The following is a 15,982-nucleotide window of genomic DNA, read 5'->3' as shown; positions in this document are numbered from 1 at the left end:
GCCGATCCTTATTGGATGAGGTTGTGCCATTCAATTAGTTTTATTTTTAAACCTGGTTACATGGTATTTTGTGGACATAAGCTCACTGTACAAACTGTTCTTCCTGAAAAGTCCTTGTAGTTGTACATTGCTAGAGTTGGAAGCAGCAATATGACTAAAAAGGAAGAATTCTACTATGGAGAAAATGGTAATCTTACATGTCTTTGCTCTAAATGGATAACGTGAAAAATGTTTTGTACCAGAGACTGATATTCAGGGTTCTCTTTCATCTCTGTGTCTTTGGGGTATGTGAAAAGTGATTGCTAGATGAAACAGTGTTGCAGTAATTTGAAGATGTATTTTGTTTTACTTACATAATGTATGTTTTTGAACCAATCTTTTAACTTTCATACAAGTTAAAAATGGGTTCAACCCTTTTTGAAGCAACCTGCTGTGTTTACATCTGTTGTACAAGTTCTGCTCTTAAACTTTTAAAAAAACCCTCAATATTTTGTGAAAGTTAGTTGTGAAAAATGGGACAATTATTTAACTGCAAGCTTATTCCATAGCTTTCAATGAAAAGACTTGGTTTGGATTGCATTCTGTGCCTTTTATATATGCATCAGATCAGCAAGATACATTATACAAATCTTTAGATTTAGAGCAAATTTCAAAATTAAAATTTTCTCCAAGCAAAACCTTCCTATAATACTACAATGTGTTTCTTTCTGGAAATTTCTGCTAGCACTGATATTTACAGTTGTTAGTTTTAACAAATTATTGTTATTTTTTGACTTTTTGTATATCACCCTTCCTTTAGTAAACTTTCAAGTTCTGTCTTGCATTGGTAGCAATCTTAAACCAGACCCATCCCTCCCCAATATGAGCAGGTATTCTGGAAGGGTTTTTGAAGGTGTTTGTAATAATTCAGTGTTTTACTTTCTTCAGCGAACACTGTTGTCTTCAACCTGTGAAATTTGTTTGCTTTGTGAGTAATAAAAACCACACCCCTTACTACTATGAGATCAGAGTATGGAGCATTTAATCTACTATGCCCTTGTTCGTTAGTAAATCAACAGGTATTGGTTTTTACTGGAGTGGTATTCTAACAGTCACATCTGATCCCCAAATGCATAGTTTTTCCATTTCAATATGACAGGAAACCAATAGAGGTTTGTCATGCATACTAAGGCTGAAGGAAGTTATTATGAATTCTGTTTTGCTAAGAGGAATGGAGTCATTATAAAAAGTAGAATAACTTCTAGGAAAAAGAAACCTGGTGTGCACTTGGCCCCACTGGCTACATTATCAACCATTCTGTTTCATGTAGCTATCCTGAGCATTCAGGAAATTGCTGCTGTTGATGCTGCTACAGCATAATGTAGGGCAAAATAAAAGCATATGGAGGAAATTATGTATGAGGATCCTCTAGTCTTTTTGAAACCTTGGCTTATTACGGTCCTAAAGAGACAAGAAACTATGTCTGAAATGCAAAAATTTGCCAGTTCTACATAAATATTTCATACCTGTGTTTGATATATGGATACACCTGGATGTAACCATGCAAATATATAAACATTTGCTCCTGTTGGATAAATGCTGATGGGTTAATGAAGAGTATTATAAGACAGGTCTCTGCCACATCACCACATAGCTATGCAGATCCTTTTCCCATTTCCCTCCAATTGTGTGTAGGAAAGAAGTTGTTCTCATGCTCTCAGGGGGTTGCACAAAGTGATCCTTGGGGTCCTTGCCAGCTCTTTAGTTTTATGATTCTAGGTACAGTAACTTTCAAGTTCTAAATGAGCGTACCTGAAGGAAGTTCTGCAACTTAATGGAGTATAGGCAACTGCATAGCACATTGGGTACCTTTATATTTCCCTTATAAGCTTGGTTTTGGTCTGAAGGATTTCTGTGTGACAGGGTAATTTGTGTTCTGTACCAGCCAGCAGTTTTTATCACATACATCTGTTCCAAAGCTATTAGCTGCCAGCGTTCTTGTGTGGCAAAAATATGTTTTTGTTGGTTATTGGCATGGAAGAGAACATATTTGCTACAATGCAAACAGAAACAAGGGAGCTCCCTCAGTTTACAGAGCAGGGCTTGTGTGTTGTGAAGGTTTCCTGATATGAAGCAGGACAAAATTTCACTTTTTTTAATTGGTAAAATCCATCCCTCTCCACCCCCAAAAAGAGAGAAAATGTTCTCTGGCAGCACAGTCCTATGAAGTGTGCTCAGAATAAGCCTCACTGAGTTCCATATAACTTACTCTAGGAAACTGTGTATAGGGTTGCATCCTAAATTCCTTTGACGTAAACTGTCAGCAGTGGGCACAAATCATGTTTTCTCCCCCCTAGCAAATGGGATTTAAGAGTAGCTTCACTGAATGTCCATGTATCCTCTGAAGGAAAGAATCAGTGGTGTGTTGTAAAGAATGCTGAAAGAATGAGGTTCATAAACCTGTTAATGGTGCAAGTAGCATAGCCATATTATATACACCAAGCTTTAATATCTTGATGAGTGTGTCGACATGTGAACTGGGCCATAGTCAGCTGTCAGTATTTTCTAACACAAGCCAGAAGGTAATGCAGGTATAATGTGGTAAAGAATGTTAGACATTAACACACCTAGCTGATAGATAGGAAATATGTGCTACCATACCTAGTTTTCCTAGATTACTTTAGCAAAACCTGTGACATTTTCTTGGGTTTTTATCTCACATCTTTCCATAAAATAGTGAGAAGCAGAAGTGATAAGCTACTTTAATTTAACTGTCATCAGTAACCTGTGGAAGATAAGAAGTTGCTGGAAAGATGCTATCACCAGCTGCAGAAATGCACAGTGAATTCCTGATAAATTGACTCATCCTAAATATTTTTCCTCTGTCAATCTTTGGTGCACGGATTGAAGTTAAGAAATTCTATTATTTAACATAGCTGCCCCCAATGCAGTGAAGTAAACAAGAAGTCTGAACAAAGTACCTATTAATCCACTTCACATTTCCTCCCCTTGCCTTGGAGGTTTCCTATGTTACTGCCAACACAGTCCACATAGAAGTAACACTGGTTTACTGTGTGTGCTATGCTTTAAATAGCCTGTTTATGTGCCCATTTGCAAAAGAAAAAAATGTGCTCTCTGTGCTAGTAATATGTTATTAATAATAAAAATAACTGTTTAAAGGTTGCATTCTAGTTTATACAACAGTTTATTTTTACATGTGAATTTTCCTGACTGTCTCTGGGTAGGCACTCACATGAAAAAATGGCTCATGTGAACCAGCTAATTATGTATATGGGCAGCATCAATTCTTGGGAATGTGGCAGCTAGGAAAAATTCTCCATGATGGTGGAAATTGCTATGAGGTATAACCAAGACCAGCCTATTCACAAAAAGGATTTTAGGCATGGGTTCAAAGACAAGTCGAGATTGTTTGTGTATATAAACATTTTTACTTTGGAAGCCTGCTGTTCAAATATCTCCTTCAAGTCACAAGGGAGCTTTAGGCAAGCTGTATTTTCCCCATCTTAGTCTCACATCTGCAACATGGGAATATAATACTGTAAACTATTGTGTTGTTCCAAAGTTGCTATAAGGATTACTGAGATAGTCTCTGTGAAAGTTGAACACTTGAAACCATAATTATTCAAAAGTTATTTTACAAATTGGCTCAGAATTATACTTTGCCCATGGTTGGTGGTACAAGCCAAACCTTAAGAATAAAAATTACTTTTGATAGCTTCATATGAACTAACTGGTCATCAGGAAAGCAGGTTCAGATCCCCTGTGCAGTAGTACCTCGGGTTACATACGCTTCAAGTTACATACACGTCAGGTTACAGACTCCGCTAACCCAGAAGTAGTGCTTCAGGTTAAGAACATTGCTTCAGGATGAGAACAGAAATCATGTTCCGGTGGTGCGGCGGCGGCAGGAGGCCCCATTAGCTAAAGTGCTGCTTCAGGTTAAGAACAGTTTCAGGTTAAGAACGGACCTCCGAAACGAATTAAGTACTTAACCCGAGGTACCACTGTATACAATAAGTGGCCCAGATGTTCGTAGTGGAAAGCAAAATATTGTTCAGATACAGTAAACACTAGATCTTGTATGTTTTTTAAAGTGGTTGCAGGAAATTGTTGTGTTTTCACAAATCAGCTTGCTACTTACTGGACTGTGGCTGAAATCATATATGCTTGCTTATGAGCAGTGCTGTTTTTCTAGAAAAAGAGGTGCCAAAACTCACCATGAACGCCTCCCTTGTTCTCTTATAATGGCAATGGTTCCTGCCTGAGAGGTGCTGGAACTGAATTCTGGCGAGTTCCAGCTGAAAAAAGCCCTGCTTGTGAGTAAGTGCAATTGAACTCTTTGGGATTGTGTTGGACTGTGCTGTAAACCAGTTAGTTCATTTCTGATTTTAATAGAACTTTTAAAGACATGGTGGAAGTGCTAGCTGTCCATAGAAATTTACTGGAAAAGATAATATTTTAGTATAGCTGTGATTGGGCGGTAGACATTACAACCCAAATTAAATGTGCCTGCAAAGAGAAGAACTAGTGTTCTTTCTAACCCATTTCTTATTTTATATGTGCTATTCGGTGATTTGAGTTCTCTGGTATTTAAAAGTAATACCTGTCAACAGGTCAGCTGATCAACCCGGCATTGTAAAAGCAAGTCAGCAGAGCAGGAGGCATACAACTGAGGATTAGAGTTTGCCTGGGAGAGGTCTTAAGTAGACTGACTTTGCTGCAGTCTGAGTTTTATATGAGTGATTCTTGGCTTGCAATACATACAAGCCTCATCCCAGCCTATGAACTGCAATACTTGCAGCAATGTACATAGCAGGATAGCCACAAACCCCTCACCGCATCTCTCTTACAATACTCCCAACTTGCAGTGTGAGAGTAACAACTGCAGACAATACAGCAGGGTTGTAGCAAGCTTCTGTCTCATCCTAAGCCCTAAGATATATTGTAGTGCTTTTGTAAACCACTGTCTAATATGCAACTTGACCCTCAACATGTGGTTTTAACCCTGGACTAAACTGGGCTGTGATAAGTCACACTCTCCCAGCCAAAGCTGAAAAACTAAAATAAAACTAAAACACCTGAGTTAGAAAAAGCTTGAGCTTCTCTGTTCTTTGATGCCATTTGTTTTGCAGAGGGCAGCCTAGTAACAAATCACAATTGTCCTGAAATTTTGGCATTTATATTTATTTCCACAAGTAGCTTTCACTTCTTCTTTAGAGGACATTTCAATATGGCTTATCACTTAGACCCATGAAATTGTTTATCTTCCATGGAATGGCCCAGTTTTGTAATTTTATGTGCTTATGGAATAGGGACCATTCCCCAGTGGTAAGGTTGCCTGCTTAGCACAATGTGAGAGGAGCCAACCACATCCTCCCATCTGTCAAGTTGGGGGGAATAAGGGACACTGAGCCTTTGAGCAAGAAGAAGTAAACCCAGCTCTCCAGTGCTTAAGGTACAGTGATGCATCCAGTAATATCCCAGTGATGTTTAAGTGTATATGATCTCAGAAAGCTTAAGCTATCAGTGATGTAGTTCCTACATTTTCTAGGTCATAGGTCTCTGATTCAAGGGTTAGGGATCTGGCTGAATTTCAAGATCAGTGTGCCCCCCTATCTTTCTGTATGTGGGAAATTGCACTGCACTGTGATTCACACACCATATCAAGGGAACAGCAAACCTTAATGGTTTAATATCACTATTGGCCATATGCCACAGCTGAGCAGTAGTAGTTCAAGAAGACAGTTCACTAGCCCTTGAGAGCCATATATTGCTTTTTATATGGCATCGTTCATCCAGAAGGGTACCAAAGTGCTATGCATGTGAATATATATTCATTAGCCTCGGCAATAGCAAATGCTATCATTTATATTATGTTACAGAGTTCCATTAGAAACTTCTTTATTCATTTGCTCATCTCTTTATCCTTTTGGGCTCAGACCTTTATATGCCTGCTGTACAGTCATAGGGTATTGTGCTTTTGTTTTAAATAAAACATATTAAAAGGGCCTCTTTTTAATGAAATTCTGACGTTAATTCCTCAAATATATGGAGGGGGTAGAATTGACATATTTGTGCTTTTAAAGTAGCAAGACTTTTAAATTTCACCATCTTTTGCAGTTCTGCACTACTGTCTGTGTTTAGAAATGCTGCTTAATTGGTTCCCTTTTTAAGATCTATTGAAAGCCCTTTCTGGACTTAGGAAATAGTTCTAGATGAGCTGAAAGGGGATTGCAAAGACTTTTGTTGTCAGAACAGAGCAGGAGAAATCGCTCTGTCCATTTATCTGCCGAATAATCAGACTACTCCAAAACCTCATTCCACAACTCTTACTCCTTCAGCCCCTTACTCTTTTGCTTTCTCATTTTTATTGTTCTACATTTTCTGACACTGATTATTGTCTCTGTTAGCTAGATTCACTCATGCTTTCTGGTTGGAAAAACCTGACCAAGTGGCTGCTCAAGCACTTTATTTCGAAGATAATGAAGAGAATACAGAGTTCAGTTCTCAGGGACTGCCCCCTGGTGCTATACTGGATAAGTTGCCTGCAGGCACAAAGCACTACCTGCCCAAGGGACAATTTTGTCTTTTCATTTCCAGCCAGGTAAACTTTATGTCCAGGGACGCGGGTGGCGCTGTGGGTTAAAGCCAACTTGCCGATCGAAAGGTTGGCGGTTCGAATCCCCGCGGTGGGGTGCGCTCCCATCTCTCGGTCCCATTGCCTGCCAACCTAGCAGTTCAAAAGCACCCTCGGGTGCAAGTAGATAAATAGGGACCGCTTACTAGCGGGAAGGTAAACGGCATTCCGTGTGCTGCGCTGGCTTGCCAGATGCAGCTTGTCACGCTAGCCACGTGACCCGGAAGTGCCTGCGGACAGCGCTGGCTCCTGGCCTTTAGAGTGAGATGAGTGCACAACCCTAGAGTCTGTCAAGACTGGCCCGTACGGGCAGGGGTACCTTTACCTTTAAACTTTATGTCCAGTACTAGTATGGCTTTCTTTCTTGCCCTTTGTCTCCTGTTTCTTGCTTGCTGCCTTAACACTGGTACTAACTGATCCTCCCAGGCCTTTTTGTGTAGTTGGCACTTGCTCTCAACTTTTCACCGCCAACCCATATTCCAGCCATCTTCTGCTGCTGTCCACAACTCATTCTCTTCTGCTGTCTGATAACAGACCAATCAAAGCTCCTTTGCTCAGGAACATATGGGAGTTCGGTTTAAGATGCAAAGCTGAAGTGCATCTAATTGAGATGTACCAAAAGAAGGATTGACTGCTTGTCCTGTTTAAAGAGTGTCTATTCCCAACCGGCACACGTCTCTTTAATTGCCTCTGATGGAAGCAGAATAGTGTAGTGTACAAAAGCAGCTGGTTTTATAAGAGAAACAAGTCTAACGTTTGACACCCATGTGGCCACTCAGCATAAATATTCTATTAGTTGTGCAATTAAAATGTGTAGCTTCATAAGGAAGAGCAATGCTCCACATTGATTTGCAGGGATCAAGTGAGAAATCTTTTGGTGTGTTGATCCCTGTAATGAGCAATCTTGCCATACAAGGACAAAAAACTCAATTTTCCAGCTGTCATCATTGCATAGAAAAAGCAAAAATGTCGAATACTGGATTCACCTATGATTAAAGCCTCTTTGAGGGAAGTTCCACCAGGAATGAGCTTGGTTCATCATATCTTTTCCTATAATTATAGCTTGAAATGCAAACAAATGCTGTCTCAGAAACATTTTATATCTATTGCTTTATGAGTGTAAGCTGGCCCCACTGAGCCCAGTGCAGCTATTCACACATATCAAGTTGTTTGCATGCATTAGAGTTTGCAGAATAGAATCTGAATACATGCAATTCCTTAGAGTAGCCTGCTACGGTAAGAATACAAAAGGGATTGTGGTCGACAAAGGTTAGGAGGAGACAACTTCCCAAAAGAGATGCAGCTTGGGGGAAGGGGAGGGAATCAATTTAATTAGAATGGATTCTTTTCATAGATAGCTTAAACCAACACACCAAATTCACTGCCCGAAATATGATTTTCTATCAATATTGATATAATTACATAAAACTCTAAGAACAGTGTTTCTTCAGTTCTATCCTACAACTTTGAGAAAGAGAGATGCAATTTTTATCTATGGACCGTTGTTGATTAGGATGGGAAACCCAAAGCACATTTATTATGGAAATGTTTGCATTGAAGTCAGCACCATTGCTCCATTTTAAGTGTGTTGTGGACTGGAGCTTTAATCTCTATGGAATTCCTTAAGACTTCGTCGTTAGTACTGCAATAAAAATGTGATTAAAAGGTGAGAGGCTTGAAAGGCAGTGGGAAAAGGCAATGCACCCCAGGATTTCAAATGTGACCTTGTTGATTAACACCTCAAAAGCCAATTTAATTAATTTATTTCATTTCCAGTTTTCACTATATGGTGTGTTGTTGTTTTTTAAAAAATATGTCTTTGTGTTAATGTAATAATCCTGGGGAGGTTCCAATGGGGTCAGATGGGCTCAGTCATGCAGCATAGCAATACCTCCATCTCCTGAGTCACTAGGGTCCATCTCAAATTTGGACACCTTGCTTGTTAGGCCATCCTTGCCTCTGGAACCACTGGAGCCCAACTCCAGTTCAGCCTCTTAAGAGCAGGTGACTGCCCTGTTCATGCTGTTTACTCTAGAGGAGTCTCCCACACCTCCTCCACTACCTACTAGGTCACAGAAAAGGCAGGCCAGGCATGAACAGACAAGTCAGGCCCAGCCTTCCTGGAGGAGTGGGAACAGCCTTGTTGGTTGCCCTAAATTACCCCCCCTCCACTCAAAAGTACAGGGGGCATGTCACTTGTTGGATCAATGTCTTCAGTTCTCTAACTATGCGTTGTACCTGCTGTGCCTTTCAACTTTATCCTGCTTATGTATCACACTGATATGAGTATTAAATATTTTGGTAGAAACTGTAATCTGAGTTTGAGTTCTTCATTCAGTAGGAGCCAGGACAGTGATTTGGATATTTGGATACAGAATTTGGAAACAACAACAACAACAACAACCACACCTTATGCAGTTTACCTGTATAGAGAAGCTTTTTAATATGTAATGTTTTGTTATGTTTTTATATCTGTCAGAAGCTGCCCAGAGTGGCTGGGGCAACTTCAGATGGGTCAGATGGGTGGGGTACAATTATTATTATTATTATTATTATTATTATTATTATTATTAGTTTGGCAGTATAACATTTCATAGATAGGCAAAAGTGCACAGCAATTTTTAAAAATGAGAAATTTAGATGTGGAACCATTTCTTATACCTTGAAATATATTATAGCAATGAAGAACATTTTATGATGCTATTCGGTGTGCAGCAAATAGCATAAAGGAAGAAATGTCTGGTTCATGGTTAAGGCATCAAGAAATAAGAGAGCTAAGAAGAGGCCTGCTAGATCAGGCCAGTGGCCCATTTAGTGCAGCATTCTGTTCTCAAAGTGGTTAGTTGGGTGCCTACAGGAAATAGCCTGTGAGCAGGACCTGAGTTCAGTTTTTTAATACTATAAACATTGTGGAAAGATGTTAATCATGCGATCATTTAATGTGAATGGCCACGTAAATACTACATAAGTAAGGAGTGCCTTGAATAAATGGATTTTACAAAAAGAGAAATTTATTGTCTTTACACCTCCAATATTACTTGGCCACCTACATCTTTTTTATACTTTTGGGAGATATGAATGTTTGCTGCTTCATCCATGAAAGCTAGATTTCACATAATCTAATAAATAAATAAATAAATAAATAAGCCTGATATTGTGAGCTCCTTTTTCATTAATCGCTCTATAACTTTGGTTCGTGGGACGCGGGTAGCACTGAGGGTTAAACCACAGAGCCTAGGACTTGCCCATCAGAAGGTTGGTGGTTCGAATCCCCGCGAAGGGGTGAGCTCCCGTTGCTTGGTCCCTGCTCCTAGCAGTTCGAAAGCACGTCAAAATGCAAGTAGATAAATAGGTACTGCTCCGGCGGGAAGGTAAACAGCGTTTCCGTGTGCTGCTCTGGTTTGCCAGAAGCGGCTTAGTCATGCTGGCCACATGACCTGGAAGCTGTACGCCAGCTCCCTCAGCCAGTAAAGCGAGATGAGCGCCGCAACCCTAGAGTCGGTCACGACTGGACCTAATGGTCAGGGGTCCATTTACCTTTTTAACTTGGGTTCACTTTCTGTGCATCATTCCAACATTTAACCAAGTCAGCCATGGACAATAAAGTTATTTCACGTAATATTACATAATAAGAAGAAAATGACAACAACTAATAACTTGAACAGTGAAACTGTTAGACAGACAAGCACGGTCTCCCTCAAATTAACAAAACGCCAATTTAAGGCGTCTGACTTTCTGTTACAGTTACATATTCATTTTTTCATGCGTTTCTTTCTTGACAAGATGTGACGGCTCATTCATTTCTGTGTGTGCATGTTGAGGTTGGCACTAAATGTGTACTTCAATGCTGCTTAGTGTGTTGACTCTTCTTTTGGATGGTTTGGTACATTTCCAGATTATAGCTAGCTGTATTCTGGGGGTGGGGGACTTCAAAAAGTGTATTGAACCAGGATGTTGTGGATGATATAATGAGAAGCTTATGTTGAAACAGGGGTGGTGTTTTTTTAAAATGTGGACATAAACAAAAATCCTAAATTCATGTTGAGGGCTATGTGAATTGTCCTCAAGTTAAGTGCGTTATAAAAGGAAGGGCATTTGTTCCCAACTTTTCACATAATTATTGTTTTTCATAGCTCCCTTGAGTTGTAGTCACACTGAAAATAACAGCTCCAGCAAAATCACATTTCATCTTCATTGAAACCTAGATAAATCTGCAAATTATGTGGTGTAAAATTATTTTTATAGGATATGGGAAGGCAAGGCTGTGAATAGAGCTTCTTATTTCATTTTAACATATGCAATTAAGACTTTCAATGGGTAGTTTGAGAGAAAAGTAGCTTCAAATTCAAGGCTGCAGTGCTTAATGGGTTTTTATTTCTCTCACAAGCCCACATTGAAGAAACACGTTGGGAAAGAGTGATAGTTTTAAGACAAATGAAAGAACTATACTGCATGTTTTCTTGAAAAGATAATTGCTCTGTCTTTCCTGATTTACCTAGTTGTTGGCTGACAAAACTTAACAAACCCGTGTTAATTCTTTGGTTCTGCAAATGCTTGCCTGTTGTGCAGACTTCCTGTATACAGCACTTTGAAACAGTGGGAGGAAGCTCACACAACTGGTGACTCTGAGAATGGCTGCTTACCCAATTGTGCGGTAGGCAGGTATTTTGGCCTGTCACAGAAAATTCCCACTCCCAGGGAGCAATGCCTGGGAACAACGACAGGCAGACTGGGGGATTCCCAGCCCAGCCGCTGTGGATTGGTGGGCTTTCCCACCAGCTGCTTGATTTAAATTCCAGCTGGCCTGGCCAGGCTGAATGGATGGAGGTTGGGAGCACATGAAGGCCAGCTGCGCCCAACCCTAGGGTCTCTGTCCAAAAACCTTCATCGGCTTGGGAGGGTCATCTTGCAGAGGACCCATTAATCCTGGGTCTGACCCTGCCATGCAGCAGCCCTCCACCAGTGGGGCTGGAAGGATATACACCCAAGGCCCAAGCCAAGCCCAACAACCTACATGTGGAATCAATAAAGTTCTGGCCAATTTTTTAATTCTGGAATGTTGTCCTTTCCACAAAATAATTCATTCTGGAGGTCCACTCTTAACCTGAAAGTTACCTAGTCCCTCAGCTCACCTTGTTGCTCAGTTCTTGGTTCACTTCTGGCTGCTTTCTCCAACTTAACCTTGACAACATGATGGTTTAATGGAGTGGACACAGTTGTACCGTTCATAGTGATACAGATACAGGCTGTGTACACAACATACATTTAAAGTACACATGTATCTGCAAAGAATCCAGATAACTGTCTTTTATCTCTCATAGAGTTGCGGTTCCCAGCACCCTTGACAGTCTTGAGGTTGTTTTTCTTTGGGGGGGGGGGAGTACTTTACATGTATGGCGTGTGTACTGCCACAGTTTCACGTGATTTCTTTTCCTTAAACTAAACTTGAACCACTTATGCAAGCTGTCCTGTGAATCAAACTAAGCAATAAATTACTGAGGTTTTTCATAAGAGTTTAACGTAGAACAAATTGATAACAGATTATTCCTGACTTTCTGTTTTGTTTACTATGCTGTATCTTTATAATATTTTATTTTAAATGCAGGTGAACCAAGGAAATTTGACCCAAAGTTCAGAGGACCTATTCACAACAGGTAAATACTTCTGATTTAGTATATTAAACTCCTGCATTGTTTTTCTGTGAATTCACAACAGGTAAAACTTCTGATTTAGTATATTAAACTCCTGCATTGTTTTTCTGTGAACAGAAGAAAAATATGCACTTAACTGAAAAAATCGTATCAGTTTTTATTTGTGTCCAGACGTTGTCTCTTTCTGTACTTTGGAAGTGAGGGGAAACTTTTTTCTTCCAATATAATGATGCTGCTGATGTAAGAGATTCGCAGAGTCTGCATGTTCCTCTTGCCATATGAGGGCTTTCATAAATGGCACGTCCATTGAGGGGTTGTCTCCACTGCTTCAACTATAATGTTTAGGAACTGTTACTATGTGAAGTCCACCAGCTGAACTGGTGTGAAAATCACACTAAGCCAAACTATGACTTGGTGGGACTGTGCAAGCTCGCATACACCTGGAAAGGAGCTCACAGCTACTTTGCTCCTTCCCCTTCCTTTTACTGCCACACTAAGGTTTGGCTTAGCATGTTCTCTCAACCCAGGCTCATGGGCTCATGGACACACGACCAAGAAATAGATCTTGAGCCATGGCTCAATAAAAATGTGGTCCCATTTTTGAAAGAAGGATTTTGAGGCATTTTGCACTGCTCATCATTGCTTTCTCGGTAATGACAAGTACGGTAGTGACATTTCGAGCCGTTCTAGAAATAGCATGCTAATATTTTCCGATGTGGGAGGTGCCATTTCCCCAGTACAGCCTAAATGCTAAGTTTTCCTATGTTAAGAAAAGTGGATATGGGTGACTAATAGTGCACATCTTCAAGATACTGTCAATTCACAAACTTAAGCATGAAGATGCGTGTTCATGAGATCATTCTATTTCAAAAGGTAGATAACAAGCATAGGAATTAAATATTGCCACATCTTGTGCTGCCATTGCTCATGAATCGCACTAGCACATCAAAAATAAAATCACATTTGAAATATAAGGTATTCTTAGAACCATTTGTGAATGCATTCTTTACTAGGGAGTGCTTAAATGTGGTGTGATTAAGCAATCCCACTTTACATTGTTTTAACTATCATGATATATAATGTGCCTGAAGAGGACTGTAGATGGAAAGCCAGATGAGAAGCATTACAGTCAATGTACTTTAACCTATAGCAGGCGTATAAGACGAAAACCAATGAAATATTATAAAAAAAATTCAAAGGGCTGCAACAGGCATCCCAAAACTCGGTCCTCCAGATGTTTTGGGACTACAACTCCCATCATCCCTAGCTAAAAGGACCAGTGGTCAGGGATGATGGGAGTTGTAGTCCCAAAACATCTGGAGGGCCCAGTTTGCCTATGCCTGACCTATAGTCTTCACTTGAGGCAGAATTCCTATTAAGCTTAATGGGATGCTTGGTATCTTTCAAAAACTGCATGCTGCATAGCAGTTTATTCGCAGTTATCTTTTGATTTTATCTGCCTGTTTTATACCATGATGCCCTAATACAAACATATAGTTACCATGACAATAGCTGCAGATACTGCAGTTATTTGTATTGTGCTACATGTGCACGACCACAAAATATTATGGCTATTATGCAATTATCATTCAAATGTGGTGTATTTTATACAACGCTCAGAGAAATGCTATATGGGGAGTTTGCATTTCCCACCCAAACACAGTTCCACATACAGTTAACACATAATCAAGAGCTTTATTTTGTCTTGTTGTCTTTCTTTAAAAACAAGGATCATTTGTCCTTGGTACATACAATATTTTTGGACCTGATTATACTGTGTGACTGCAGTGCCCTGTGATAAAAAATATATCACTATTATTTCAGACATTGGACAATATTTTTAGCTCTCTAATTGCCAAGAAAGGTGGCGTGTTTAGTGCCAACACTGGCATATTTAGTTGCTGCTAGTGTTTCTTATCTCACCCTCCCCGCCTTCAGTGAATGCTGATATTTTGGTGGAAGGGGTGATGATCTTCTGTCCCTTTTTATGGCCCTGAGTTTAACTTTAAAGAGCTGAGCTCACACATTATATTTGGTGTATAACTCAAAGTGTGTGTGTGTGTAGTACACTCTACTAATTTACATCTGTTCCTAAAATAAGCAATGTAACATATGCAAGGGCAAAGGAAAATATCAATCTATACTTAATTTTTAGGTGGGCAGTTCTAACAAGCTTTTGGCTACATGTGTTGGGGAAGTGGGATCTCAGCTGTCCATCATAAGTACCTGATTCATCTCCAAGTCTGCTGGATACTTACACATGAGTGTCTTCTTTGCATAGTGTCTACAAGTAAGAAATCTAACACATGTAGGCTTGAATTTTATGACAAATATGAAAAAAATGTGCACGATTAATTTATTTGCCTGTACACATTGTAAAGCAAGACACAGTTGCATGGTTGTCGGACAGTTTCAGTTGAGGCAGTCATTTGGGTGAGGCGGAACCGATTCCGCTGCCTGACCATGGATATCCAGTATGTTTGTCAGATCCAGCCCAGGGTCATCTATTGATTAACGTTGATAGAAGGTTATTTTCCTATGACACTCATCCTCTTTTTAGTATAGGAAGCTGTTTGAGATGTCAGTACAGTTCCAGAATCTGTAATAATATTTAATCAAGACTACCAAAAGGCCAAACCTAAAGCAGAATGACGTTTTATTTTATTTTTTTCAGGTATACTATAATTGCAAAGTAAAAACCCATTTGCAATAGAAGTTTACCAGAAATAGACACCTGAAAAGTTTTCCAATAAGGCTTGTTGGTACCATTTATAGTCCATAGAAGATCTGTGTCATGTGATTGCACATGTAAGATTAGTGTGTAGGGTAGATGTGTATTTTGGTACATAAGAACATAGGAGGCTGCCAAGTCACCCCATTGGATAATCTAGCTCAGGATTACCTACACCAACCAGCAGCTGCTCTCCAGAGTTTCAGTCAGGATTCACTCTCACCCCTACCTGGAGATCTACGTGTTCTACTACCAAGCTCTATTTTCCTGACACATGGCTTCTTTCGTTGTCTTCTTGACTGCACCATATAGTCTCATAAGCAGACAAGAGGAGACTGATATACAAAAGCAACAGCCTATTATTTGTGGCATCCTATTTCCCACGGCAGCCAAGCATGTTGTTCCCAAAAGCCCCAGGATGGAGGACATCCTGACATAGGCAGCTGTCATATAACTGGTGGGCTCGTGTACAGGTGCTCTCACTAGTAGCTGAGACCCAGACCTTCATGATGACCTGTGGTAGGTCCGATTGTAACACGGCCCATATCTGCAGGGGGACTGAGTTTCCTTTCCTTTCCTTAAAAGCAAGTTTCTTATCAGAATTCTTAGAAGGAAAGTTATGAAGCAAAATGTACAGGCAAACTTTTAAAGTGATGAGCCAACTTGGCTGTTCCTGCTTTTCACTCTTTTTGGCCAAAGAGAAAAGTGAGAGCTGTGATTGAAAAGTGGATTGTTTGGTCTAGTACAGGGCAGTTCAACATGGAGTCCGAGGGGAACATTTGACACGTGTGTGCATGCACCCACCCACCCCTGCAGCCCTCATGCTGTCTTCCTAAAGCCAGGTAAGCAGGGGGCTGGGATTGGGGAAGGAGGCATGAGGGCTCTGACAGAATCCTAGAGTCTTCCAGTCTCCTTCCTAAAGCCTGGTGCCTTGCTTAGCTAGTTTTGGGAAGGCAGCATGAA

At 40.1% G+C, this 15,982-nt stretch overlaps 1 protein-coding gene across 4 annotated transcripts in view; it reads left to right on the top strand.

The window, feature by feature from the left end:
• The window catches only part of SLC44A5 (solute carrier family 44 member 5), a 160,751-nt gene that overhangs the window by 73,198 nt on the left and 71,571 nt on the right, over positions 1-15,982 (top strand). For 2 of the 4 annotated variants that reach the window (XR_014565322.1, XM_083743041.1), the window contains exon 2: positions 12,243-12,291. Coding sequence is in view for 2 of the 4 variants with exons in the window: in XM_083743041.1 (XP_083599167.1) it covers positions 12,243-12,291 (49 nt within the window). In the remaining 2 variants the exon portion in view is untranslated. Of the gene's footprint in view, positions 1-73; positions 188-12,242; positions 12,292-15,982 lie in introns of those variants that run through there. The other 2 variants (XM_083743042.1, XR_014565323.1) reach the window with 2 other exon arrangements.

Source organism: Podarcis gaigeae (assembly GCF_964106915.1).
Source record: "Podarcis gaigeae genome assembly, chromosome: 6".
In the NCBI taxonomy this organism is placed as follows: domain Eukaryota; kingdom Metazoa; phylum Chordata; class Lepidosauria; order Squamata; family Lacertidae; genus Podarcis; species Podarcis gaigeae.
Note: the sequence above shows the minus strand (reverse complement) of the source record. Positions and strands in the feature narration are given on the sequence as shown.